The sequence below is a fragment of the Syngnathus acus genome, chromosome 23 (assembly GCF_901709675.1).
Source record: "Syngnathus acus chromosome 23, fSynAcu1.2, whole genome shotgun sequence".
Taxonomy (NCBI): Eukaryota; Metazoa; Chordata; class Actinopteri; order Syngnathiformes; family Syngnathidae; genus Syngnathus; species Syngnathus acus.
In genome coordinates, this window is record NC_051107.1 from 6382147 (window position 1) to 6408866 (window position 26720).

Here is a 26720-nt window from a genome sequence, read left to right on the forward strand (position 1 = left end):
GCGGCCATTTTGACCTGTTGTTAAAAGTCAAATACGCCGGCCGCATTCAGGCCAAGGTCGCAGACAGTCAGGGGAATTCGCGCCTTCGTCTACAAGCGGGCCGGGCCGGCCCAGAAAATAAACTCGCCTTTATTGCACTAAAATGAAGAACAAATTTTGCCGTGCCATTTTAAAAGCCACCATTTGAGGTGTGGGGGCTGATGGAGGCCCTCATGTGCAGGCGAGGGCAAAACCTCCAGATGACTTTTTGCCCGCTCGACGCAACAATACACCTAATTTGCGGTGTGTGTGTGTGTGTGTGCGCGAGCCCAAACAGCGCGGCGCCAGAAGTCTGCGCTTCCCTTGAGAACGTAACGGCTGAGTGGCATCGGAAAGACTAGCCGCCCGGGAGGGAGGGAGGGAGGGAGGGAGGTAGGGGCTCGGCTTGGAAGGAAAACGGGGGGGTGGGGGCTGCAGGTAAAAGCTTACAGGTGAGGCGCGGGGGAGGCCAAGCGAGTGTGTATGTGTGTGTTTGGTCTACAGTACTGCTGATGTCCTCCCTGACATGAAAACAAGCCGGTACGTGCAAAGTTCACCCGTGCCCCCCCCCCCGAAAAAAAGAACAACTTCCTGTCATCTTGTTGCCGGTCAAAAGAGAACAAGCCAGGACTTTTGATGTCGTCCATGAAAATGGGAAGCGCTCGCACACTGAATTCCCTACTCGCTGTTCCCACAGTGCCGCCGCCATCCCGCTGTGCCAAATTTCTGCTTTTAATCTGCATAGAATGGGATTTCTGCTACACTCGGCGCAATCTAAACACCGGTGAAACCTCTTGACCAATTCGACATCAAGCCAGGCCTAAGAAAATAAAAAAGTCCACTGTAGATGGGGAAAAGATAATGTCATTCAAAATTAATTGATGATAATAAAAAGGAAAAAGTCTATTTTCCAGCCATCTGGGCCAGGCCAAGACTGGATGGAAGATTGCGCCGGAGCGAGTTTTTCCCGCAGGCTGCGACTCCCATGACAGCGTCGCGGCCAATCCCACGCAAGCTTATTAGCAGACTAAAAATAGCAGCGCCATCATGTCAACAGGTTGGTTGGCCCTCGTTAGGACGCATAATCGCCTTATTTACATTCGCTTTCCGCCCCCGCGTCGGAAGCCATTAGGATGGCCGACGGACGGACGGACGCCCAATCGGCTGCGAGGGGAAACGCTCCCGTGGGTCGCGTGGGAACCGGAGCCCCGAGGGGGCGCTCGTGTCAACAAACAGCAAGGACAAAAGAAGAAAGGACACTCGCTTGTCTCACGTGCGCGTGCACAGACATTCTTACGTTCAATAATACAAGAGCGCGCGCGCGCGCCTGTGTGTGTGCAGCAAAAGCAGATAAGCGAGCGGTATGATGAAATGTGAGGCAACCAAACAAGATCTCTGATCAAAACAAACATGCTGGATCTACTGCAACACACGCACGCGCGTGCACATACAATGTTCACCAACCGAATTTCAGCAAACGAAAAGCTATCTTGTGCTCCTTTTTCCGTACTTGCACTCTTCCTTCTTTCCTCCATTTCCTCCATCCTTCCTTCCTGCATCCTTTCGTCCACCTTTCCCCTTTCTTTGCTCCCGGAAAGAAACTTCTGGACACGCCCACCCGCCAACAGCTCATCAGATAGGAGGCTAACCGTGCGCCCCCCCTCTCGACACACGCAGATAAGAAGTGCGTGTGCGCGGCCAAGAAGGAAAGTCCAAATATGTTTTTTCCGGATGGCCAGCGCAATCGTCGGGGGGGGGGGGGGGCGCCGCGCTCCCCGCCGCTGCACGCCAGCGATTGCCACGGCGGCCTCCACCTCCACCTCGGCTGACAGATTATTCATATCGACGCCGTGAGGTTCCGCAAAGCAATTACGTGGCGTCACACTCCGTCAACTTTGGGAATGACACGCCGCCGCAAAGGTGGCAAAACGAGGAAGCCGCTTCTGACTGCATGTACGCCAATGTTGACGGCCATCATTCGTTCCCGTTATCGCAAACATTTCAAAGGGTTAATAAAGTTGGGTTGCGAATAATTCACTTTTGGAGTTTATATTGTTTTCCAATTGAGTTTGTGAATGGAGGTTCCACTAAACAGGCAATTTAGAGTTGCGCGCTTGTAGTACCGCGCTGTGCCACACATGCCAGGGCAGCACTGAGCTCAACTCAAATCAACGCAGCGTGATTAACGAAAAGAAGCATCCATGCTAACTTACATTAGCCTGTCTAGGGCGTTTCGAATGGCATAAAATTAACAGACAATACGATGATTAATTTGCCTTTGTTTACTTTGTTGTTTTTAAAAAAGAAAATGTAGATGTGCGTGTATTTGCAATCAAGTAGAGTGAATTAAAACGCGTGAAGAGCCAAATTACTGAAAGTGAACAATTATATTTATTTTAAAACTGAATTAAGGCAACAAGTATCATTTTGGGTGTATTTGGGACTTTTCCAGGGTTCCTACCTTATCTCGTAATTTGTTTTTGTTTGTTCTCTCTGAGCATGAAAGGAGCCATTCAGAGCCAAATCATTGTGATCACTTTTGCGGCCGGCCGGCCGGCCGGGCCTTTTCAACACACGTTTTGTCCCAACGCGGCGGCTGTTTGATGGGCGCGGCGATACGTCAGAAAGTCAGCAAGGCCTCGCGCCAAACGTTGACAGACATCAGTGCAACAACAACAACAGGGCATAAATAGACTGAAACCCCGTGACGTCATGGCAAAAGGCGATCTCATGCACGCACGCACGCAGCGCGATTGTCACACCATCAGCTAGCTTTAAGCCCACGTTTGAGCCGGGCCTTTAGTCCAGCTTGGCTGCACACATCTTCACGCACACACATTCGCTAAGGGCCGGGTAAACCTACGAACGCCACTGGCAGACAGGCGGCCGGCCGCATCTCCACCGATACGCGCTGGCTAATTGAATGCGAGAGGTCAAAGGTGGCCGTCTTTATGCCGCTCGGTGGAGGCCATGAATATCTTAGCTTGACTGCACAAACGCTGGGAAAAGTCCAGGAAGAAAAAGTTGCTTGAATATTTACGAGCACCAAAGTTGAGCCTGGGGCGCCGCCGTGGCAGAATCTTTCAATTGGAGCTTGTTCACACGCGGTCAAACATTTTTGCAGCTTTTGCGTGTCGCCATCTTAGCGCTCGCGTTCACGTGCCGCCTGAAGGTGAGCCGCGCTGTGCGCGTCACCGGCACAACCATGGCCACAGCACACAAAGCATCAAAATGCGCATCTGACTGATGTGAAAACACATTTCTTTTCATTTCATCGCCCGCCATTTTCTTCTCGCCTCTGATCCGTGACAATGTGCAAACCAAGGTGAAAAATGTCGGATTTAATGGCTTTTCCCTTTTTTCTTTCTTTCTCATTTTCTAGGGCCTCCAGGAACACCGCGGCTCTGCTGCACACAGCTCAATGTTAGCGTGCCCATGTGTTTATTTCATCATGTATGTATGTAATTTTTTTTTATGGACACACACACTCTTCTTATCTGCAGGATAGAAAAGGAAATGAAAGGCTAGCAAAAGGATGCTAAAGGAAAGGAGGGCAGCGAAGGAAATGAAGTGAGAATATGGGAAAGGAAGGTCAACAAAAAGGGAAAAATAAAAGAGAAAAAGAATCGAAAGTAGCCGAAGGTCGCCGTGGGTTCTTTCGACTAGCGTAGCATTAGCGGTTGTTGCCGTGGCGGCGGCGGCGCCGGTGCGGCTATTTGCAGACAGACAAACAGGAAGCTTGTTTGTGTATTTCCTCTGTGGCGGCTGGCTCCCTTGCGTAATGCGTTTTGGGGACAAGTAAACAAACAACGGGCACCATTAGCCCGCTCGCTGCAAGCCAGCGCGGGTTCCAGTAGGGGGCGTTCCACCACGAGCACAAAGAGCTCCCGGACGAGTGGGCCAACAGCGCCGCCCGGCCCCCGCCGGTGCCACTGCAGGGCCTCCCTCCTCCTCCTCCTCCTCCTTCCTGACATGGCTGCCGCTCGCTCGCTCGCTCGGGGAAGAAAAATGCTTTTTTTTTTTGCGAGGGGATGTGGCGTTAATTCAGCGATCAAAATGAGCGAAGGCGCGACACGCCAGCCAGGCAATCAAAGACTCGCCTCGTCGCTCCAAACACTTAATGGACTCCACACAGCAAAATCCAACTAATTACAATTTGTCCTTTCTTTTTTTGTCCTTTTCATAAGACTTGCTTTTAATTCCCAGCACGTGCGTGTGCGTGCGTGCGTGTCTCATTTAAATAAGCGCTAGCGCGGGTTCTCCCGCCCAAATATGCTACTAGTGTCATAACAATGAGAAGTGGCGGCCCGCGGCGACTATTTAAAAGATCGTTTGAAAAAAAGGCCTGATCTGTAATTCAGAGCGGATCCGCTATCAGACGCCGCCGCCGCACGCGCTTGTCATTGGCGTCTCTAATCTCCCGCACGCCCGACAAACACGCCGGCTGCTGCTGGCGGCGGCGGCGGCAGCGAGACGCCGACGACCAACAAGAAGAAGAAGAGGGATTTTTAAGACATTTTATTTTCATTTTCCTCACCAGTGTATCCGACACCTATCATAGCATCAATCCCCCAAAAGGATTGGAGAGCAATTGCGCTTTTTGGAGAGCTATTAGCGTGTGATCGCATGCGGCTAGAAGGACGGACGCGAACGTGGCTCAGAAGGAAATGCTCGGCGTTTTTCCCAACGCGGAGGAGAGAAGTGATGGCAGGTTATCAGAAAGTGGCATACGGGAAGCGCCGGAGCCGCGATGGGATGACAAAAGAGGGCGGCAAAGCACTACCTTTGTCTCAATGAAACTCCTCAATTCACTTTGTTCCAAAATGCGGCCGTCTGACTACGAAAACGGAACAGCTGAGTTTGTCAGCAAATCACAAACATTTCAGCAGTGAACAGCAACATTGAGCAATATGCGTTCAAATTATGATTTGCCTTCACACACACACACACTGGGTTTTGGTTACACGTGTGGTTTGGACAGGAAAAGGTTGGGGGCTACCACGCTCAGCGGGACACTGACGCTGGGCCATACTCACAGGACACACACACACACACACACACTTCAAAGCGTGGCTGTAAAGCTTGGGTGACATTCATCCATCCAGCATGGGTCGGGGGGCAACCAGCATCTATCATAGAGCCACAACCAGCGCAACCCGACACTTGACTGGCAGCGCAACACACACACACACACACACACACTAAAGCCAAGATTCTGTCAATGAGTCAATTCATAATGCACACAAAATGTTTTCCCTTCCAAGCAGTTTGAGGTCCGCTACGGCACGCTGGTTCTCAGCCTGGCTGCATTCCGCAAAACCATTTGCAAGACATTTTGTGTTTGTTTGAGCTTCTATTCACGTGTGTGCATCAAGATGGAGGTGGTCACAGCTCATCAACAAAGCGCAAGCAATAAGACCATTCGGGCCAATGACAAAACAGAAAATGGCGGAAAGACACAATAACAACAGTATACGATGATAAAAAGTCAATGGCAATCTTTTCAAATGATGCGCAAGGAAAAGAGTGGGACTAAGCAGACTTGAACTTGTCAGCTTTTGAGACTCGATCCACTCAATGAAAAACACATCAAAGCACTCATTATATTGACTTTTCGTGCTATTAAGTAAAATCATAATACAAAAAATAATCGCTTACTTTTGGAAAGAAATGCGTTAAATTGATTAACAAAAGCAGGTACAGGCGTGACGTGGAATATGTACACGACTGCTTTAAACCACATCAACGGAGCGCTTTTTCTTTCTTTCTTTCTTTTTTTTTTTTAATGTAAACGTGCTGCGTAACCACGCAGAAATTCCCAAAAGGCAAAACAGAGCTTCTAAGGACACCGTGTTATCGATTTTGTTATATTGTGAGCGCACAACGAACACACAATAAATGTCACTATTATACGAGTTTGTATGAAAACGTAACAAGCGTGTTGAGTGGATATACAAAAGTGACAAGGAATCTTTCACTCACCGACTTCCGGCGTCTTTGAGCTCCTGTTTGCAGCGTGAGGGCATTTGCTGTCCGACAGCACAACCTAGCGGCCAAAATGTGGAGTTGCAACTTAGTGGACACTCCATTAGGTACACCCGGACAGTAACGTTTCTTGGATTCTTCATCCAAATGCCCAACTTCGTTGGATAGCAAATCAGCCATAATTCGGATGAAATCGGTGAAAATGTAGCGCAGAAATCAAACAATCTATACAAACACGTAGGAACGAGCTGACGAGTTGACCGCCAAGATGGCGGCATAACACAAAATCACGTGATAAAACCACGTGACTGCAAAGCCTCTATTGATAGCAACATTTTGCTCTTGATCATGGTTTGTTTAACCTTGATGACGCTCATTTAAGATTGGTGGTGGGCTTTTGCAAGTTAGCGTATAACTAGAATTAAATAAACAGCAAATTTATCAAAAGAATATATGTAAACAATTTCAAGCTAGCCCATGTATACGCCAGTAAAAAAGTATGAAAGGAAAACTAGAGTAAATGTGGAAATAATGACTAAATATTCAGTTTGAATAAAACTATATGAAATATACATCAACTATATGAAATATATACTCTGATGAAGGCGGAAGTACAAGCCCAAACATGTCAGGTCATGCGACCTAAAATATCTTGTTTAAGATAAAAGAACCAATGAAGTGATTGACAAGTGAAAACAAAATGAACTTAGTCCAACTATATGAAATATACTTACAAATGTGTCACTGTTAATCTTAATTCACAAAAATATTTGAACCAAATTTATCCTGTGAAATTGCATGAAAAAAGCAACAAATCGAGCGGATGGTTTAAGGTCTTTATTCTCTGCGTATATTTTACAAACACAAGCATAAACGTGGCCAGACACGTCGGCTTCGCTCGGAAACGTCCGTCGGGGTTCACCTCGTCGCTTACCTGCCAAGAAAGAATTCCCGTCGTTCCAAATAACAAGAAATCAACAAAACCACACTGCTGGCTAACGTAGCGGCTAACTAAGTCAAAGCACGTTGACGTCTACCGGGTTACCTCCTGCAAGGCTCATTTCCTGAATGCAGCGGATCGATGCAAAACGTGCGAGAGCATTAGAAGGTTTTGAAGGCCACGAAGCTATGAAGATGAAAACTTACAGCGCGGCGGCTCCGGAGATGATCTCGATAAGCTCCTTGGTGATGACGGCCTGTCGGGTGCGGTTGAAGGTCAGGGTGAGCTTGTCGATCATCTCGGCTGACGAGCGGGTGCGGAGGCGCGTTGTCGATCAAAAGGGGAGGAGAAAAAAACAACAACAGGAAGAACCCATCAACGCCTGACCCAGAAAGTTTGCGACCAAACGGTGAAGGCGGGTCCGGCTTACAAGCGTTCTTGCTGGCGCTGTCCATGGCGGTCATTCTGGCGCTCTGTTCGCTGGTGGATGACTCCCGCATCGCCAGGTAGATGATGTTGACCATGGCAAACTCCTGGTAGCTCCTCAGCACATCGGCGTCGATATCGTCGTACACGCCCATGGTCTCTGCGGGGACCGGCCCGAGTTGGTTGCATCGCAGAGCTTGGCGGGAGGGGCTGGGGACAAAGGCGGCCCGAGACCTTACCTGCGTTTGCGACCACGTCGTTGGAGAAAAGCGGCTTTTGGTCCGTCTTGTAGGAAATGACAGACCTGCATGGGGAGAACATTTCTCTTTCATGACAAAGCTACTTGCAGACACATTTGAGGAGGACGGGGGCAAGTCAAAGACCTGAAGCGATTGTAGACAACGGCTCCTTGGTCAAACTCGTAGCCGGCGTTGAGCAGCTCGCCGGCGATGACGGAGGCGTCGCCAAAAGTGGGGGGCTTGCGGCCCACCTCCTTGCAGTTGAGCACGATGTGCTTGGCGTGAGTCCTGACCACCGGGCAAAAACACGTCAGCCGCACGGCCGGCGGTGGGCGCAACGGGGCGGGCTCGGCGCGCACTCGTACCTTTGCAGCAGACCTCGAAGTTTGTCGCCCACGTTGACCACCATCACCTCCTTGCCGCTGCCCGTCAGGTTGGCTATCTCATTCTTGATGGTCTTGGCCACGCCTGAGTGGATGGCACCGCACAGCCCACGGTCCGACGACACGCCGATGATCAGGTGCTTGGCCGCCTTGTCCTCGGGCGCCTTGATCTCGGCCTTCTCGTAGAGAGCTGCGGGACGCAGCGGAGGAGTCAAGCTTTTGCTGTTTTCAAGAGGGCGCCGGGACCAATTCCAAGTGCACGTACAGAGGGCTCCGGTGCCGTAGACCCGGGAGGGCTTCAGCTGCCTCTCAGCCCGAGCGTACTTGGCGGCAGCCACCATTTTCATTGACTTGGTGATCTTCTGGATGTTCTTGATGGACTTCAGCCGGATGGTGACTAGACGCAATCGGACACACCGTTAGTTCAGTTGACAACGTGCCGCGGCACAATATCTAATTTTACATCAGTGGACCAGGACGTCATGAACTTACTGTCCTTCAAGGTGGCCATGTTCCTGATCTGCCCACTGTTAAAACAAACACACATGAATGCAACTTGCGCAGAACACTAGAAATGTTGCATTGTGCACAAGCATTCATCCACTTTTGATTTTATTGTAAAAGGACAGCAAAGGGGGACACTTGCGCAAATGTGTGTTCATCTCTGCCAACGCTGCAGGCATAGCTGAGCAATACGAGGTGGTTTGTCTTAAAACACTTGAGTTCGGTGTTGGCTTAAAATAACAGCACTAATACGACAATGTCACCGTCTTATTTAGCATTAGCCGCCTAGCCGCTGTCATTCATTAGCCGCGGCCTCCACGTTAGCACGTCCTTTAGCTTTCAATAACTTTCAGTTCGGCCCAACACGGTTCACGTCCATTGCACAAGACGCACTTGGAGACACGACGCAACAGAAGTGATCGAGAAAACAGTGGCAGAGTGCGACTTTTCGTTACCATTGTGGGGAGAACACCAAGGCGCTGGTCCTGGCCAACATGTTCGCTCCGATGAAGGTCAGACTGGCAGCACTGCGCATGCGCACAGTCAAGAGAAACGCAGGCACCGCTGATGCCTTCACGGACTTGCAAGGAAAATCAGATGAACGAATCCCAATCATTTCTTTTTGTATTGTCGATTAAGAAAAAACAAAAAAAAACTTGACTTTAAAAGTACCAAACCATAATGACGAACAATAAAATACAGTAAAACCAAAAATGAATAGTGTTGTATTGTATATGCTGTAACAATCTGCACAGTTTGAATATAAACACTATACATGAAACAAAAATCGTGCTTAATTATTCCAAAAAACATTTAAAATTAAACATGGGTATTTAAGTACCATTAAATTCAATTAAATGTCCCTTCACAATGCAGCTCTTTAAGGCACGCAGGAATAGGTCTGATGATGTCCACAAGGTCCGTCCGAGCAACGCGCGTCATTCGTGGACGTTTTCCACTTGATGGCTCCACACCGGCTTGCGTTTCTCGATGAAGGCTCGTATTCCCTCCTGGCCGTCTCTCAAAGCCAGGTTGTCCACCATCACCTTGGAGGCGGTGGCGTACGCCGCATCTCGTCCTTGAGACATTTGTCTTGGGGGGGAAAAAAGACAGAATAGAGCTGAGATGAGCAAAGCAAATGTGCCCACGTCGCCATTCAAGCGTCACGGCGCGCACTTGTGGAAGGCGGCCTTGCCGAGGGCCACCACGGGTCGGCTGGCCCCGCACACGCGCCGGGCGACGGCCATGGTCTCCGCTTCCAATCGCTCCTCCGGAACAACCTTACTGAGCAACCCGTGCAGCAAAGCGTCGTGGGCGGAGATGGGAGCGCCCGTGAAAAGCATCTCCATGGCAACCTGCCGGGCACAAGTCACCAAACTAGCTTCATGTTAACAAACGATGCTAATGAATAGCCTCAGCGTCACCTTCCTGGGCACGGCTCGGCCGATGGCCACGGCCGGCGTGGAGCAGAAGAGCCCCACGTTGACGCCCGGGGTGGCGAAGGTGGATTTGTCGGACGCCAGCGCCACGTCGCAGCTGGCCACCAGCTGGCAGCCCGCCGCTGTGGCCACGCCATTCACCATGGCGACGACGGGGACGGCCACGTCTTGTATCAGAGTCATCACCTGGCCGTGCAATAGACACCTCAATAAATACGCTCAACACAGACGGGTAAAGCGGCTAACCTGCGCGCACGTGTGAAACACACGGGTGTGATACTCTCGACCCCGGGCTGACGTCAGCTCCTTCAAGTCGTGGCCAGAGGAAAACACGGGACCTTCAGCTAACACAATAGTGACACAAGTTGAGAAAGTGGCAAACTATGCATATTATTTCCATGGGATACCTGATATGATGATAACTCGAAGATCTTGGCTGTCCACATCAGTCAAGATGTCCTCTCGGAGAGACTCCAGCATGGACAGAGACAGAGCGTTCCTTTTTTTGGGATTGTTCAGTATTATTCTTCTACAAAGGTACAGAAATTCACATGTTTAACTTTTTGACATGAAGTTACAGCAAACAGAAAGCAGCAGAACAAGGAAAGCGTGTTAAAAGAACAAAATCGATTTCATGAGAGACCTTGAAACTCATTTACGAGCTGTGTCAAAGTTGACTGCTGTGGTTTGCATTGTAAATACATTGAACTGTTGTTCTTTTTCAAGCCAGTTCGTCACCTAATGCCGTTCTCCTGGCTGCGCACAGTCAGTGGTTCCGGTTCCGTTCTGTTTGAGAAGTACCGACGTCCAGTCAGCAAACGTGAGCTGGTGACGTAGCTCACATTGCTGCGCAACAACCGACGGACCGCTGCAGCCATGTTTGACTCGTTCAAAACAAACACCTGTCACTTCCGGGTCTGTGACGTCGCACATCGGTGACCGGTGACGTCAAGCTTGCGCGACAACCGTATTTGTTTTGACCGTGTTTTGTTTTTCGTATTTTCATTCATTTCCAATCAGCACCAGTATATCGACAAAATGTCATGAATCTTTGCTACACAAAGCCAAACAATGTTCATTCGTGTCATATTCAGAAAGGGAAATGGTTGGTTATTTATTTCATTGTTTTTTTTAATGGACTAACATTGATTATGACAAATCGTGATCATGATGAGGCTCATTATAAGGCAACATTTTCTCCTGAAAAATGGGTTATTATAAAAAGTGATCATTTTGAGGACTATGGCAACACTTTTGCCTGAAAAAAAGGAAAGAAAAAGTGCTATCTATTTTTTTCTGCATCATTGCTGAGTGAAGCATAACCATGGCAACCTGGAAGCAACTCCCTCATCTCAGTCTTGCAGTATCTGCAGGTGCAGGTGTTAGCTCTGGAAATGTTGCCAATGAAGTTAGGGCAAGACAAAGAAGAAGAGGTCCCAGGGGGGGCAGAGGTCACACGCAGAAAGCAAAGCAGCAGGACCCAGGCCTCCTGTCAGGTGACGGCGTTCACGCTCTGACCGCCCTCGGCCGGCGTGAAGAACTGGACTTTGGGCGAGAGCATGCCGGAGTTGTTTCGTCGCAAGCTCCCGCTGCTGCCGCCGCCTCCCTTGCGCATGGAGTTGTTGCGCCGCATGGAGTTCCTCTTCCTCAGGGAGTTCTGGTGTGACAGCTCGCTCTTCTGCATGCTCTGGATCAAGATGGACGGCTTCTCGTCCAGCTCGCGGGCGCTGCAGCGGGGCGTGGCCACCTGTCGTCGTAGCGCACAATCAAACTTTCTACTTGGACTGAGAGTTCCTCCGCTAGTTAGAACCCGTCAGCGCCCGACTATTTGGAAGCGGTTTTCCTCTCGAATACGGCCGCCGCGTGACCAACCCGCACTGTGTTGCCGAACTTGGAGTAGTCGACGGAGTAGACGCCCTCCTCCTCGGTGACGATGGGGACGAAGCGGTGGCCCCACTGGATCTCCTCGGAGACGTAGGAGGTGCGGGCTTGCGTGGTGATGCCGGTGGTCTCCACCACGCCCTCCAGGATGACAATCACCTCCAGGTCGCTGCACTGGAGCTCCATGGCCGACAGGTCGTACAGCGGACTGCCGGGCAGAGGCGCGGGAGCCCAGGTGCTACGCTAGCACGCGCTGCCACAAAAAAAGGCCGGCGGCGACGGAGGACCCACCTGTTCTTGTCGATGACGTGGCAGATGATGAGCGGGGCGAGCAGGAAGAGGCTGTTGCTGGACGTGGCGCTCTCCGTCTGGACGTCGATCTGATGGATGGGGATCACCTCGCCCTCGGGAGTGGTCGTCTTCCTCACCACCTGCAAACGCACGGCGGAGCGGCAGAAGGACAATGTAAGGTGGACACGATTGGCAAAATCGCAATAGCAATCTAGCGACCTGAAGGCGGACGGTGGCGCCGATGATCATGCTCTTGCGCAGGTCGCCGATGCGGATCATGAAGCACAGGCGGTTGTTGCGCACGGCGATGACGGCGTGGCGGCTGAAGATGAGCGTCTCGGCGCGCCGGTTGGACTGCGCCGTCTTCATGAAGATGCAACCTGGAGCAAAGGCGGGCGGGGTCACGTTAGGGTCACGGGGCTCGGTCTATGTTGACGACTACCCAGCATGACGGCGTTGATGATGAGGCCCACGATGTTCTGCAGGATGAGCACCGTGATGGCGGCGGGACACTGCTCGGTGATCATGCGGCCGCCGAAACCGATGGTCACCTGCACCTCGATGGAGAACAGGAAGGCCGACGTGAACGACCTGGGCGGGACAGGCACAAGTGTAAACGGTGACTGCTAAAAGAGATCAGTCCCATCGTGGTCATGGAACATTAAAAATGGCCTCATTTCATTTGTTACGTTAGCCAGCAACCAATCAAAGGAGGGAGAAGGCCGCGTGGGCGGGACCAAAGAAAGACATTTTCTCGCATGAAAAAGTCACTGCAATGAGGGAAACCTCATCAGAAACCTACGTCACGAGTTTTGAAGCTGCAGCGTGAGCACTTACTTGACTCCGGTGACGCAATGCGCGCCGTCGAGACGTCCGGGGTCCAGGTCTCCGTGCGCGAACGTCACCAGCCACCAGCTCATGGCGAAGAGTAGCCAGCTGCTGACGAAGGTGGTGGTGAAGATGACGAGCGTGAAGCGCCACTTGAGGTCCACCAGCGTGGTGAAGACGTCCTGCAGGAAGCGGCCCTGCTCGCGGATGTTCTTGTGCGCCAAGTTGCACGAGCCGTTCTTGGCGATGAAGCGCGCCTTGTTGACGCGGTCGCGGAACACCGGCTTGCGGGGCATGCGGGACGCCAGCCCCGGCAAGCCGAACTCCTCCGGGATAATGCTTTTTCGAGCCAGCATGATTGGTTTGCTCGCTCGCTCGCCTCGCTTCGCTCTTGTGCGCCTTTTACGCACGTCGTCTCAGCGCCTCTGACGTGCGCTCGCTCGGGCGCGCGCGCGCGCATTTCGGCGTTGGTTGGGAGCCGCCTCTGCTGGGCCGGCTTTACGACCTCCTCAAGCCGGACCCGGTAGCGCTGCTTTCCCGAAGCGTCAATTTAAAGGCACCCAAGCAATAACACACCATCAAAAAGATGCCCAAATAAGCTCAACAACTTCCCTTTAAAGTGCACCCTTTGACTTGAAATTCGACAAAGTTGAGGGAAATTGATTCTTGGTCGAGCCGCCAGGTGGCGCTATTTAATAACATATCGCTCACCAGAAATAAGTCCTTCCTAAATAAAAAACGCCCGGGGGAGGAGCCAGCAAATTTTTCGATTGGCAAAAATAGTCACCATCTTGAAAAGACTAGAAAAGGACTTTAATGCACACGACTCGGTTGCATTGTACAAATGCTGAATAGGAATCAAAGCAACACGTGATGCAGAAGGTAAAAGACTCAAGTGAAGTCATCTTGTGAATAAAACAACGTGCGCTCGGCCCAACATGTGTTACTGCCGCACCGGAAAAAAAAAATGCTGTTGCATGATACTGAAGTTTTCTGTTTTTGGGCTCAACGTTTAGTGCCCGAGTCAAAGTGAAACGTCGGGGCGTGTGCCGCACCCAAACATTGTGATCACTCGCTGCTACATGTCAGCCTTGACGAAGGAGGCAAACATGCCGTCCTCCTGCTCCAGAAGCGTCTCGGGCTTGTCGTACTCCAGGATGTTCCCGCGCTTCATGACGATCACCAGGTCGGCCGTCAGGATGGTGTGCACGCGGTGCTGAGGAGGGAGGGGAGGGGGGGAGCAGGGCACACGCTGAGCAACTCAACTAACAATGTTACTCTTTGCTACTAACCAGGTTGTCTCTGGCAGAACCAGGACCAGAACCAGCCCCCGGTGGCGAGGAGAAGAAGAAGAAACGGAAAGAGAATAGGGGGGGGGGGGCCGAGTCCACGTGGGCCGGGCTGGTCCGGTCCGGTTCTACTTGTGTGTTCGCACTAGCACACTGAAGAGGCTCTCCTCCTGTGCTAGCAAGTTGGGACCCGAGTCACATTCCACCAAAATCCCAGAGGAGAAGACCAGCACCTGCCCAGCTTCCAGGATGGAAGAGACGCGGTGCTGAAGGGTTAGCACAGGACAGGACGGGACGGGACGGCCGGGACAGAACAGGACAGAATGGCAAACGATAGGAAAAGCAAGTTGAGTGGAAATGACAAGAAGCTGGAAAAGGACACAAAGGCCAAGCAGGAAGCAAACGTGCAACACTCACTGCGATGGTCACAACGGTGCGGTCGGCAAACGCCGTCATCACAACTTTCTGTAAGATGTTCTCCTGAACGCACAGAAACACAAGTTGATGGTCGCTCTCCATCTGGCGCTGAGGAACATTTTATTCCACTGCACTGTGGCCGGGCGCACACGAGCAATCACGCACGCACCGTTGCCATGTCGATGGAGGCGGTGGCCTCGTCCATGATGAGGATGCTGCTCTTCCTCACAAATGCCCGAGCCAAGCAGAAGAGCTGCCGCTGCCCCACGCTGAAGTTCTCGCCGCCCTCTGTCACCACCGCATCTGCAAAACGGGACGGGCAACCAATCAGAAGGCGGCCCGGGTAAAAGCAAAGGCGTCGGCGGCCCGGGTAAAAGCAAAGGCGCCGGCATCCGTACCGAGTCCTCCCGGTAGCGCCTTGACCATGTTCTTCAGCTGCGCGATCTCCAACGCCTCCCACAGGCGCCCGTCGTTGCACGTCCGCTCCGGATCCAGATTGAACCTGCGGAAGGTCACGCCGCTTGCCGTCCCGTATTCATTTCCCACATTTGTTGCGCAAATGCGTCAGAAGGGCCGAGAAACACGCGGTGAGCGGTGTGAAACACTCGACCGTTCACCCCACGCATGCACGCACGCACAGTCCAAACAAACACGGCCAGGCAAAAAGTCACATGAGGTCTCTGGCCCACTTCCTGCTGCGAGAAAAAGCAGCAGAGCGGTGTTCCGCAAGGCTCCATTCCAGAGCCCCTCTCAAAGGAACAAGTTGCCCACTTGACAAGTCCGCTATATTTGGCCAACCCGAGTGCTCTGATACGAACAATAGAAAGTGAAGGACCAGGAAAACGATCCAAAAAAAGCCCTGGCGAGATTTATTGGAAGCACTGCAGCTGCCTCCCAAAAAAAAAAAAAAAAAAAAAAAAAGACTACAACTTAAATCAAACAGCCAGGCTGGAACATAAACAGGAAGTGGTCTCTTCAGCCATGTGTGTGTGTGTGTGTGTGTGTACCTTATGGAGCCACTAAACAAAATGGGGTCCTGCAGGATGATGGACAGCCGAGACCGCAGCGTCTGCAAGGGAAGTTTGCAGATGTCGATCCCGTCGATGACGATCTTTCCTGGAGGAGAAAGGAGAAGAAGACAATCCAAAAAAGCAACACGCATTCCAATGTGGAAAAAGTGGAAGACATCGAATGGAAATCAAATTGTTGAGGAATGCCTTTCATCTGCCAAGTGTGCGATACGCCATGATTATTGTTCCAACTAAAAAAGAATGGATTCAAGGCCAGTTGTTTACATCTCCACCACCATCATCTCATATGGCTTGGTTCATGTCAACAGCAGTCAGGCCTTCGCGCCACTTTTCCCAAAAAAGGGAAGCTCGGAAAGCCGGGAACATTTTTCTTTGAAACACACACACGTCAACACAAAAGGAGAGAAGAATGAGGAGACTCACCTTCAAAGATGTCCACCATGTTGAAGAAGGCCAAGGAGAGCGAGGACTTGCCGCTTCCCGTGCGGCCGCAGATTCCCACCTGGCCAGAAAAGCGAGGCGTGAGAAGGAGACTCGGACGGCCGGCCATCTCCATCTGGAATAGTGACCTTCTGACCCGGCTGGATGTAAGCGTTGACGTGCTTGAGCACGGGTTTGAGCATGGGGTCGTAGCGCACGCACAAGTCCTGGATCTTGATTTCTCCGTGCTCGGGCCACGTCTCCGGCATCTGAGAAGAATCTGCGGGACACACAAATTGCTCGGAGCTTCCAAAGACGGCGGCGGCGGCGGCCGACTCACCCATGGATCCCTCGTAGTTCTCAGACTCGGTACCGAGGAAGCTGTTGACTTTCTTGACGGCCGCCATCTGCACCTCCAAGTCGGCCAGGTTCCTCACCACCCAATTCAAGTAGTTGGTGACCTGCAGTGAAACGCAAGTAGATGTTCCTTGGATGTTCTTTAGCTTCTGTCGTCCGCCGACGAAACCAACCGTCAGGGCGTAGGTGAGAGCCAAGCCCACCAGACCTCCGTACGGTTGGCCGCAACGCAAACCCCAGATGGACGCGCCGGCCGCGGCCAGCACGATCACGGCTCCGAGGTAGTCCTGAAAGCCGGGAGAGAACATCAGCGGATGATTCTCAAGGTCATCACGACACCAGCAGAAGAAGGCGAGCCTCACCGTGCGGACCTCCAGCCAGCGGTTGGCGGCCGAGAGGAAGAGGTACGCCGTGTTGTTGGTGTCGGTCAGCTCCAGCATGCGTTGCTTGAAGCGGGCCTCGTGTCTGAAGGGCAAATCATCATGTCCGTTGCGGGCTCCTCTGGATGCACGACGGCGCCGTTACCTAAAGGCTCTGATGGTGGTGAGACCTTCAGCCGTCTCGGAGAAATGACACAGCAGGGGAAGTTGCGTGGAGTCGTCGAGGTCCTGAAGATCTCTGGTGGGGGGGGTGGATCGAAAAATTGGTCCCGACACCTGCTGAAGAACCTCGGCAGCTTCTCACTCACTTGGAGGCCACCCGGAAGTACTTCTGGATGAAGTAGAAGGCCACGGCCAGGGGCACCAGGGCGATGATGAAGTAAGGCGTGATGGTGGAAATGACACCGATGGCGGACAAGCAAAGGAAGCTGGAGCGCGTCAAGGATTCCAGGGTAGGAGGAATGTGCTGGAGGACAAGCAGACCAGATGTCAGCGAGGATCCGCATTGCCCAACAAAGACGTACCTGGTCGATGATGTTTGTGTCAGCTGAGAACCTGTTGAGGATCTGCCCCAGGGGGGTGATGTCAAAAAACCTGGGAAGAGGAAAGACGGACAATCCAGTTCCCGCCAGAGAAGAACTCTGTGAAGAAGGACCCACCTGAGAGGAGCGTGGATGATCTTGTTGAGCAGGTTGTGGTGGAGGTTGGTGGCCGCAGAGAGCCCCAAGAACTCCACGCTGAGCGAGGTGATGAGGCACAGCGCGATCCCGGCCGCGCAAAGAACTATGAACACCGTCAGGTAGAAGGAGTCCTGCAAGCGGGCCCGGTTCAGACATTGCGCAACATCTCTTGCAAACGCATCCATCCATGGCGCTAGCGGACCTCTGAGTCGGCGGGGCTTTTGTTGACCGCTTGGACCTGGCACGTCCCGTTGGATCCCACCACCATGGTCTGGTTGGTGCGCTTGGAGGTCCAGATGGCCAACCAGTAGTCGATGGCCATGATGACCGAGTGCTTGAGGAGCTTGGAGGACATCATGAGGAAGACCATGAAGAAGCCACCCGAGGAGAGGTAGCACCAGCAGTCCTGACAATTACGAGTCATGGTGGTCACCATGGCCAATGACAGTCAGGATCAAAATCATCTCACCTTCCACGGGACCTTGGATCTCCTGTTTGTGGTGGTGGACAAGTTGTCTTCATCTTCCTCCTCCTCTTCCTCCTCTGAAAGGATGGCAAGGTGGATTGAAAGCCATCGTGGCAATCTTGAAGCTCACCTACCTTCATCCTCGTCGTCCATCTGGTTTTTGGTCTCTCGGGAGTAGAAGGCTCGGCGGAGAGTCTTCCTCTCCAGGGTGGTTTGGCTGTCCTGCTCAATGTCCTGCGTGGAGCAAAGCCGTCAGAGGCCCGAGAGAGAGAGAGAGAGAGAGAGAGAGAGAGAAGAAGGGAGGGAAGGACTAACCTTCTCCAGCTCCTGGTCCTGCCGGTTCATGAGCGTCTTCCAGTGGTCGTAGAGCTCCACGTCGTGCGTCTGGATGTCCTTCAGAGTTCCTTCCCTCAACACGGAGCCGTCCTTCATAGCAATGATCTGAAGCAGGGGCGAGTTTGCGCTCAGGCGCCGCTCGACGGCCCACACGCTCGCTCGGCCGGACTCGGACTGACCCAGTCGGCGTGGATGAGGTACTGCAGCTTGTGCGTGACGAGAACCACGGTCCGCTTGTCGTCCTGCAGGAACTTGAGGATGCCGTCCTGCATCAGGTGGTCGCTCAGGTGGATGTCCAGGGCGGAGAAGGGGTCGTCCTAGGGAGAAGAAAGCTGTCGCCATGACAACGGGCACGTTTTCCCAAGGCGGCGGCGTCACCGCTTAACCTCGCCCGGATGACGGAGGATCGGAATCAAGCGGAGCTGCCGTCGCCGCGGCGACGGGATAACAAACACGTGGCGGGCGGGCGTCGCTTCCGTCTGACGCCATCTAATTGCTCTAATGCGATTACGCCGCTTGATTTTCGGGACGCCTCGCCGCTCACCAGGAAGACGATGTTGGTGTTCTGGTAGAGCGCTCGAGCCACGCAGATCCTCTGGCGCTGCCCGCCGCTCAGATTGATGCCCTGGCGGGAGGGAAAGCGGGCGGACACTCAAGCAAACACGGGGTAACGTGCAAGCAAAGCCGGAGGGAGGGAGGGAGGGAGGCTCACTCGTTCCCCGATTTCCGTTTGGTCTCCGAAGGGCAGCAGGTCGATGTCCAGCTGGAGAGAGCAGGCGTCGATCACCGCCTTGTACCTGACATGGCAAAATCCAGAATCAGTCAAAAAGCTCTTGGGCCCAGCGCCGCTTTGTCACCTCTGCTTGTTGAAGGGGCTCCCAAAGGTGATGTTGTCCTCCACCGTGGCGTTGAGCAGCCACGACTTCTGGGTGGCGTAGGCCACCGAGTAGCGGTTCTTGCTAAGGACGGAGCAAAAACAAGCGTGAGGACAACGAAGTTTCGCCCAGGGAGGAACGAAGAAAGGGAGGGAGGAGCCTTTTTCTTTTCACACATCCACGCCAAGAACATGAAGTTGGCAAAAAACACTTGGCTTCAGGTTCATGAGTGTTAAGGATGCCATCATGAAGGAGCACAAAATGATCCACACAAAGTCTCCAACTTCAAAAATAAGAAAAAGAAAGTAAAATGATCAAAATAAAAGAAACAATTCTCCAGCAATGATGATTCAAGGAGCCAAAACACTATGATGGGTGGGAGGGGGGGTGGATGATGTCACAGGTCTGTCCGCTACCTTGCGGCGTGGTCACCGGCCTCGTCCTCCGCCGCTTCCAGGTGGCTGTCAAAGGTAGCACTTTAGCGTGAGCTAACGACACATGCTAACATGCTACATGCGGTCTAAGGCGGCTTTTGAGGAAACGTTTCCATGGTGACAGTTCATCACCTTAAAAAAAAAAAAAAAAGAGTTGCACGGATCAAGTGAGATCGCCGATGCAAGTTCTGGAGGAAGGAAAGTACCTGAACGGCCCCTGGCAGAACCTCTGGCTATCGGGTGGCCGAGAGGGTGAGGAAGTCAGAAGCTGGTGCAAAAAGCGCCGACACGTGCAAAAAAGCTTCTCACTCCACTCCGGCCAGACTTACTTGCTCCAGTGGATGCGGCCGCTGATGCTCTGCATCTCGCCCAGCATGGCGAGCAGCAGCGACGACTTCCCGCAGCCCACCTGGCCCACGATCATGGTCAGCTGACCTGAAAAGCGCAACGTTTGCCACCAGCGGATTCAACGTCAGCGGCGATCATGTCACCTGTCGGGATGCGGATGTTGATGTCGCTCAGCGTGGACAGGTTGCTTCCCCAGGTGAAGCATCCGTTGCTCACCTGAAAAAAAGCTCACGGTCTGTTTTTTTGTTTTGCTTTTTTCCAGCTTCGTCACGCTCTGCCACGGACGGCGAAGCTAACAGCTAAGCCCAAAACAGATTGCCCGCCGCTTCCCGGCGGTCACATTCCTCTCCTCTGTTTGGTTTATTTGTTCCCGTTAAGTTTATTTTATCAGGGCTCCCCCCCCCCCTCCCTCCAGAACTCCCTCTCAGCGCGACACCGGCCCACAAGCGCCATCTCCACTGGAACATGTCGTGAGAGCCTTCCGTCATGTGTTAGCTTCATGCTAAGTTGAGTCGTTTGTGAGTCAATTAAACCCGACTGGCTTTTTCAGCCCACGACTTGATCAGAATTTTTACGTACGTGACTTCCTACTCCCCGAGGAGTGTGAGAGCAGATAAAGGACAAAGGAAGCGCTGCGTGAAATTAACGAGGCCGTCAAATGTCAAACGCGAGAACAGGAAGCGACAGCGGCGGCGTAAAGACCAAGCGGGCTTTTCCCAGTGTAATTGACCTCGACCCAGGTTAATACCTTCGGGACCGAGCTGGAAAAGTCCGGGCCTCGGCCGAGTTCCGAATCACCCCCCCCCCCTCCCTCGCCGGGCTAATGAGCGGGCCATCGCCCCGCGGGGATGCGACAGGAAGAGTCGCCTTAAGCGAGGCCGCTCTCGGGGCAAGACGTTCTCGTGTGAATGGGCCGCTTCCTCGGGAGTCACGTCGTCGTGATAACAAACATCTGCTCCAGATCTTCGCTACGTTGCAGATTGGATGAAAGCGGCTCAGAGCTCGCCCAAAGAAAAAGGTGCTGGAATCAAATCTGACCTTGACGGCCACATCTTCCGTCTCGCTGGGTCTCATCTGCCGCCTGGACGGCTGCTCGTAGTTGTCCATCTGGTAACGGAGAGGCTGCTTCCTGTTGATGGCTTTGGTCTTCAGCCAGACAAAGACAAGTTAGCTTGTTAGCAAGTTAGCAGCTCGGCGGCGGCGAATACTCGCCCCTCCAGGGTGCTTCTTGGCCGCCTCGGATGGGACGGACACCTCGCCGTTCCTCCAGCTGTCGTCTCCGATCTCGTCGCTTTGGAGGAACTCGCCCAGCTTCTGGACACTGCGGCAAAAGATGAAAAAGTTTCTGCCTCTTTGGGGATTTCTACCAGGGAGGTGCCCAACCTGATGAGCGCCTTGACGGCGAAGCGGACGACGGTGGACAGCAGGAAGAGCGGCGTGACCAGGATGTTGAAGAGCGCCAGAGTGGCAAAGGCCTCCGCGGGACTCGGACCCGTGTTGGTGAGGAAGTAATGCATGACGAAGGTCTGCGAGGAGGTTCTCAGACATTTAGAAGGTTCCGGCCACCGGTCAGCATGATTCGTCGGATTATTTGCGGGTAGGAGCTTACCGCCAGGACGGCGGCGATGGGAATGGCGGCGTTCATGAAGACTGCACAAGGACAGAAGAGCATGATAGCAAGGGCATTCCAACAACAATATCTTTTCCACCGTCTTCTCACTGGACATGGAAGTGTAGAAGGCAAAGGTCTTGAGGCTGGTCAGCTCTTTGCCTCGCGTCTCCTCCACGCTGTCGCAGAAGATGTTCTCCCAAGCGTAGAGCTTCAGCAGCTTGATGCCCTTCAAGATCTCCGAGGTCTTCTTCAGCCTGTCGGTGGAGTGCTCCTGCAAAAACACAAGTCTTGGCGGCCGGTTCCCACGTCGGAAGTGGGGAGAAGAACGCTCACCAGGGTGATCTTTTGCATGTCGGCCAGCTTGGTGGCAATGAGGTACTGAACCGGAGCCAGAAGAACAATGACGGACGCGCCCACTAAGGCACTCCAGCCAAGCAGGCAGTAAAGAAGAATGACTCCCATCACGATCTGGTGGAACAAAAAAATGCTCAGAGCCGTTGCCTCAAACCAAAATGGCAGACTCGGTGCTGATACCTGCACAGGCATGGCCCACAGATTGGGACATAGGAAGAGAAACCACATCAGCTGATTGGTCTCTATGGCAACCAGGTTGTTGATCTGGCCTAGCGTCATCTCGCCCATGGACATGTTCGACGTGGACAGACGCAGGATCTTGTTGTAAATCATCGCCTGGGTGGAGGAAGAACAAAAAGGGGCTGAGCGGTGAGCCGTGCGGCACGCCGCAAACGACGCCGCGGCGCCTCACCAGCAGGGCTCCGCGCAGGTTGATGCCGGTTTCGATGGTGACGTAGTAGGACGCCTGCAGGAAGGTCCTCTGCAGCACCAGCGCCAGGAAGAGCAGGACGGCGAGAACCGACGTGTTCTGGACCAGCTCGGTGAACAGCATGTGGTGGACGCCAAAGTACCTCTCCTACACACACACGTAGCTGTACCTAATGGTGTGTCTCGATCCAAACGGACATCTGCCGTTCAGCTGTGACAACAAGCGACCGCTCGGCGGGTGCTCGTCAACAGACCTCAGAGCTGCGAGGCAGACGAGTGACCCGCTAGGCCACCGCTCCCAACACAAGCAAGGGTAAAATATTTCCCAGAGAGTCTTGTGATCACACCCAGTGAGTCATTGACTGGACGGCGGGACCACCCAACGACCCATCTTCAACGCGAAATTTCGATAATCAGATCAAGTCGTGTAAACACGCTAAGTGATTTGTCTTGGCCGACGGCCGCGGAATTATTCCGGTGTGAAAACGAGCACAGAAACGGCGTCACCTTTACAAAAATATGACAACATTGAGATTTTTCCACCTTTAGCGAATCACTCTTTGGGGATGGGAACCCTTTGCGACCAAATGGCTTTCTTCGGCGCCAAAATGCCGCGGCGGGATTTGAATGACGAAACGTAGCGCCATCTGCTGGACACGCTAAGTACAACTCCGCTCGATCGAAGCAGGCGCCTGCCTCACTCACCTTTTTGTCGGAAGTGGCGCCAGCGTCTCCCTCCGGCGTGAGGTTTTGGACGATGCCCGAGATGCAGAGCGGGCCGGCGAAGCCCAGCAGGTCGGCCAGGTAGCGGAAGGTGCTGCTCAGCAAGATGGGTCGCCCGAACGCCCGATACATGGAGCGCCAGATGGACGGCGCCCGCTCCGGGTTCTCGGCCGTCTGCGGAAGACGTGGAGCTGACGATCTGCTAGCTTCATGCTAACTTATAATGCAAAACGCCATAGACCGGCTCACCGATATTAGCGCAGGCGTTCTTCGATTGGAACGGTTCTGCAGAACTCACCCTCTGGTCCTCGTAGGCGTCTTTAAGTTGCAGGTAGTTGGTGAGAGCTCGCATGGCGATGGGCAGTTTGCCGATCTTCTTCAGCTCGATGGGTCTCTTGTGGGCCCCCATGATCAGGGGGTTCATCCACCAATACGTCGCCTAGCAACGGAGGCGGAGCTTGAGCTCAGCGTGCAAAGGGCTATCGGCCTGTCCTCTCACCTTTGAGAGCAAGTTGACGAAGGGCTGCAGGAAGCGGACCCCCAGGTCCTGCAAGTCTTCGGGGGGCTTCACCTTCTGAGGGTTGGCGAAGAAGACGTACTTCTGCCGGGACCACATCAAAATCAGCCATCTCGCACTTGACCCTACCGCACCTTCCATCATTTGGTCTACCCTGATCCTGATCACGTTGACCTCGACGGCCATGAGCAGGCCGTAGAGCAGCACCAGCAGCGCCGTGATGCAGACTCTCAGCTGGTGGACGTCCACCTTGTCCTCGGCAAACTTCCACAGCTTGATGGATTTGGTGATGAAGGCCAGCACCCAGTAGATGAATAGCACTGCGGACGACAATCGGAGTGCGTTTTGGACCCCCGCCACTAGATGGCAGCAGCAAACGGTTGAACGATTTCTATCATTGTAATGCAAATCTCACCCAGGAGAAGTTTGGGGAAGTTGGAGGTCTCAATGTTGTGGTAGTACACCACCGACGTGGTGGCCGCCACAAATCCCATGAAGGCTGGCATGAAGAGGTGCAGGTGGTTGGTGACCATCATCCTACAGTGAGGCGCAAACACAACACAGCATCATCCAGCGTCGGGGTGACGGAGAGTCAACTCACTTGTTGGACACCACGCCCTCGGCAAACTCGCAGACGTGAACAAAGAGCAGCGAGAAGGTGAGGATCCATCGCAGGTTGTGTCCCGGGAAGTGCAGCCACGTGTTGTGATGGATTTGCACCTTGGAGCTCTGACTGCCCCATCCTGACAAACACACACGAGTGATGACGTCTCGGGTGTGCTGATGTTGCGTGTACTCACCGATGAAGAGGATGGGGAAGGTGATGAAGAGCAGGAAGACGTGAGGCACCAGGTTGAGGGCGTCCACGAAGCAGCCGTTGTTCAGCACGCCGTCTTCCACGCTGTAGCCGCTCTCGTTCTCACCGCAAAACGACAAGCCCATGGCCGCGCTTCTTTGCCGCCGTCTGACAAGCGCAACGTTAAGAAGAAATGGCGAGCTGACAAGGGGCCAAACAAACATGGCTGCCACTTAGCAGTGCTCTACGGCTATTCTTCGTTTGGGAACATTGGAGCATTCAACCTCCCACTCATAAGACGCAAATGGGTCAGAATCAAATCAAATGAAAAATAGAGTTGTTTCAAAGTGCACCGCAGAATTTTTGTGAGCGTTAAAGACACTTGACGCCCTCCTCCATATACGACTCAACTATCTACGCACACTTCAGATGTGCCAAACATAGTCCAACTCCTTTAATTGGTCGCTGGTGACGTCATGTTGACCATGATGTCATAGTTGCGTGAATAAGTCAATGATAACCCGCGCACGCAGCTTACGAGGGTAGAGTCTTAACTTTTTTCCCAGTGAGAAAAGTGGAAATGAAAAGTCCAAGGTTTACCTCAACAAGAAGACAGAAGTCCCGCAATCCTTACGGACAAATTTTCATTCCTGCTGGAGGACAAATGAAAAATAAGATTGAGGCTGGGGGGGGGGTGGAAGAAAAAAAAAAGAGGAAAAGATGTTGTGGTGTGAGCTGACCGGGGAGAATAAAGTTGATTATTTTTAGACGCGCGCCTGGATCAGCTGCTCGGTATTCTGACGCGCGTTTGTTCGATGGAATGCACACACACTACCTCCGGTCATTTTCAAAATAAAATGTACGTTTTAGTTTCTGCCTGCATAACAAAAACGCTCTCCCAAACTTGATCTTTTTGGCGCTGGCAAGCTCAAATAGAACTTTCTCACACATCAAATCTAAAGTTGTGCGTGTGCGCGACGAAAGTGACGTATGACCCCTCAGATATGCGTCACTGACGGCCACTTTAATATGAAGGCAGCGCTTTTTTAACTTCCACTTAAATTGGGTTTAACTCCTGCTACCTTGACGCAACGTCGACGATCAGATTTCCAAAACTTTACGACTGGGAGGGGGTTGTGTTGCGCTTCTAATGCAAATGCAATTTAAAGGAAGATCGCAGCTCAACAAATGTTAATTGGTCCATTTGGAAAAATCACAAATTCATAAATAGTAATATGATTGAGAAATCTAGAACAGAAACCCCAACGATGCCATTTATTGTAGTGTTTCATTTGCCCATCTGTGACACCATCGTGGAATTTGGCTTAAATGAGCGTTATAGCAGGACACAGTCCAAACTCCATTCTGAAATGTATCGATTTGATGACGCTTGCGTTTACACATAATTATACGGCCGCGCGCATACACTACAGCAAATATTGTATCTGTTGGAATAAAGGTTGTATTGGGCATGCTCGAGGAGAACGTTCATCGAGAGGAAAGCTCCAACGTGTTCACATTTTAAATTGTCCCGCTTGTTAGCATCACTCACTCACTTTCGTCCACCTAACACAAGGACACCATCCTACATTCAATCTACATTTTGCACATAAGCATGTTTGCAAAAGTCCAATTTTAATGCCGATGACATATAAACCTTCTAATGACAAAAATATTTATTGCGGGGGGTCTATCGAGAAATGCATGATCCAGTTATGACGACACGACTCTTATATCGATCGTTTGGTCGATGAAGTTTGGCATGGAGCAGTTTGCACACAAGGTGCATTTTCCGACTGTCGTCATGAGCAGCAGAGGTGGGACATACACGGGGGGACACTCACCCGGGGTCAGAAGCAGCTTTTGGCACCTCAAACCTGATGCAGTACTGCCAATGGGGAATTCCGACGTCTTTAAGGTGATGATGAACACCGGAAATAGCCGTAAATTGCGTTCAGATGCATCAGAATCCACAATAATCTCATATTCATTCAAAAATGGACGCAAAAACATCAGTAACGTTTACCATTTTTTTTTATTGCATATTTCTACACAACCAATGTGGAAATATTGCAAATGACGGCGCTAATGTGTCGTACAAGCCACTGCAGGATGGGGGCGCTGTAAAACAAAAGAATAAATAGCACTTAAGTGAAAAGGGATATCCTTCATCATACAATACATGATATAATGTAGACATATAGTAGTGGAGTATTATGCATAGTCTTAAATGTAGTCCTTTTATATGATTGAATGTGTAAGCATCATAAACCGATTACCACTTTCATGTTGTTGCCATGGAAACATCATATCCAGGAGGAT

At 52.2% G+C, this 26720-nt stretch overlaps 4 protein-coding genes across 5 annotated transcripts; all 4 read right to left on the reverse strand.

Annotated features, from left to right (window-relative positions):
* Positions 1-6825: 6825 nt before the first annotated feature.
* On the reverse strand, positions 6826-9059 carry atp5f1c (ATP synthase F1 subunit gamma). 2 transcript variants are annotated; one of them, XM_037243685.1, is made up of 9 exons: positions 8951-9059; positions 8484-8518; positions 8257-8388; positions 7974-8181; positions 7753-7896; positions 7609-7673; positions 7374-7529; positions 7150-7246; positions 6826-6937 (listed from the first exon to the last, which is right to left on the reverse strand). In XM_037243685.1, the coding sequence occupies exons 1-9, from the start codon at positions 9028-9030 to the stop codon at positions 6934-6936; spliced, it is 921 nt and encodes a 306-aa protein (XP_037099580.1). In that variant the 5' UTR covers positions 9031-9059; the 3' UTR covers positions 6826-6933. The 2 variants fall into 2 exon arrangements, with proteins under 2 accessions (XP_037099580.1, XP_037099581.1); XM_037243686.1 differs by lacking the exon at positions 6826-6937 and having other exon boundaries at positions 7146-7246.
* A 143-nt stretch (positions 9060-9202) lies between these two features.
* echdc3 (enoyl CoA hydratase domain containing 3) lies at positions 9203-10843 on the reverse strand. Its single transcript, XM_037243735.1, has 6 exons — positions 10673-10843; positions 10342-10463; positions 10181-10278; positions 9920-10120; positions 9672-9850; positions 9203-9587 (listed from the first exon to the last, which is right to left on the reverse strand). Exons 1-6 carry the CDS (start codon positions 10810-10812, stop codon positions 9434-9436), a joined length of 894 nt encoding a protein of 297 aa, XP_037099630.1. The 5' UTR covers positions 10813-10843; the 3' UTR covers positions 9203-9433.
* A 197-nt stretch (positions 10844-11040) lies between these two features.
* kcnj8 (potassium inwardly rectifying channel subfamily J member 8) lies at positions 11041-13524 on the reverse strand. Its single transcript, XM_037243737.1, has 6 exons — positions 12944-13524; positions 12549-12697; positions 12326-12486; positions 12107-12246; positions 11807-12023; positions 11041-11681 (listed from the first exon to the last, which is right to left on the reverse strand). Exons 1-6 carry the CDS (start codon positions 13288-13290, stop codon positions 11427-11429), a joined length of 1269 nt encoding a protein of 422 aa, XP_037099632.1. The 5' UTR covers positions 13291-13524; the 3' UTR covers positions 11041-11426.
* A 205-nt stretch (positions 13525-13729) lies between these two features.
* On the reverse strand, positions 13730-25154 carry abcc9 (ATP-binding cassette, sub-family C (CFTR/MRP), member 9). Its single transcript, XM_037242586.1, is given in 42 exon segments — positions 13730-14150; positions 14641-14703; positions 14810-14943; positions 15039-15142; positions 15648-15756; positions 16095-16173; positions 16241-16371; positions 16432-16552; positions 16622-16735; positions 16811-16913; positions 16974-17066; positions 17137-17294; positions 17353-17422; positions 17488-17710; positions 17713-17914; positions 17978-18051; positions 18109-18208; positions 18290-18415; positions 18490-18627; positions 18855-18935; positions 19023-19107; positions 19168-19269; positions 19602-19646; positions 19826-19852; positions 19949-20054; positions 20111-20183; positions 21006-21113; positions 21180-21288; positions 21351-21493; positions 21577-21617; positions 21688-21850; positions 21913-22047; positions 22114-22269; positions 22346-22510; positions 23068-23259; positions 23384-23524; positions 23585-23686; positions 23756-23922; positions 24018-24139; positions 24204-24345; positions 24403-24566; positions 24999-25154. Coding segments are annotated over 41 exon segments (4827 nt in total). The 5' UTR covers positions 24545-24566; positions 24999-25154; the 3' UTR covers positions 13730-14012.
* Between the last annotated feature and the right edge of the window lie 1566 nt (positions 25155-26720).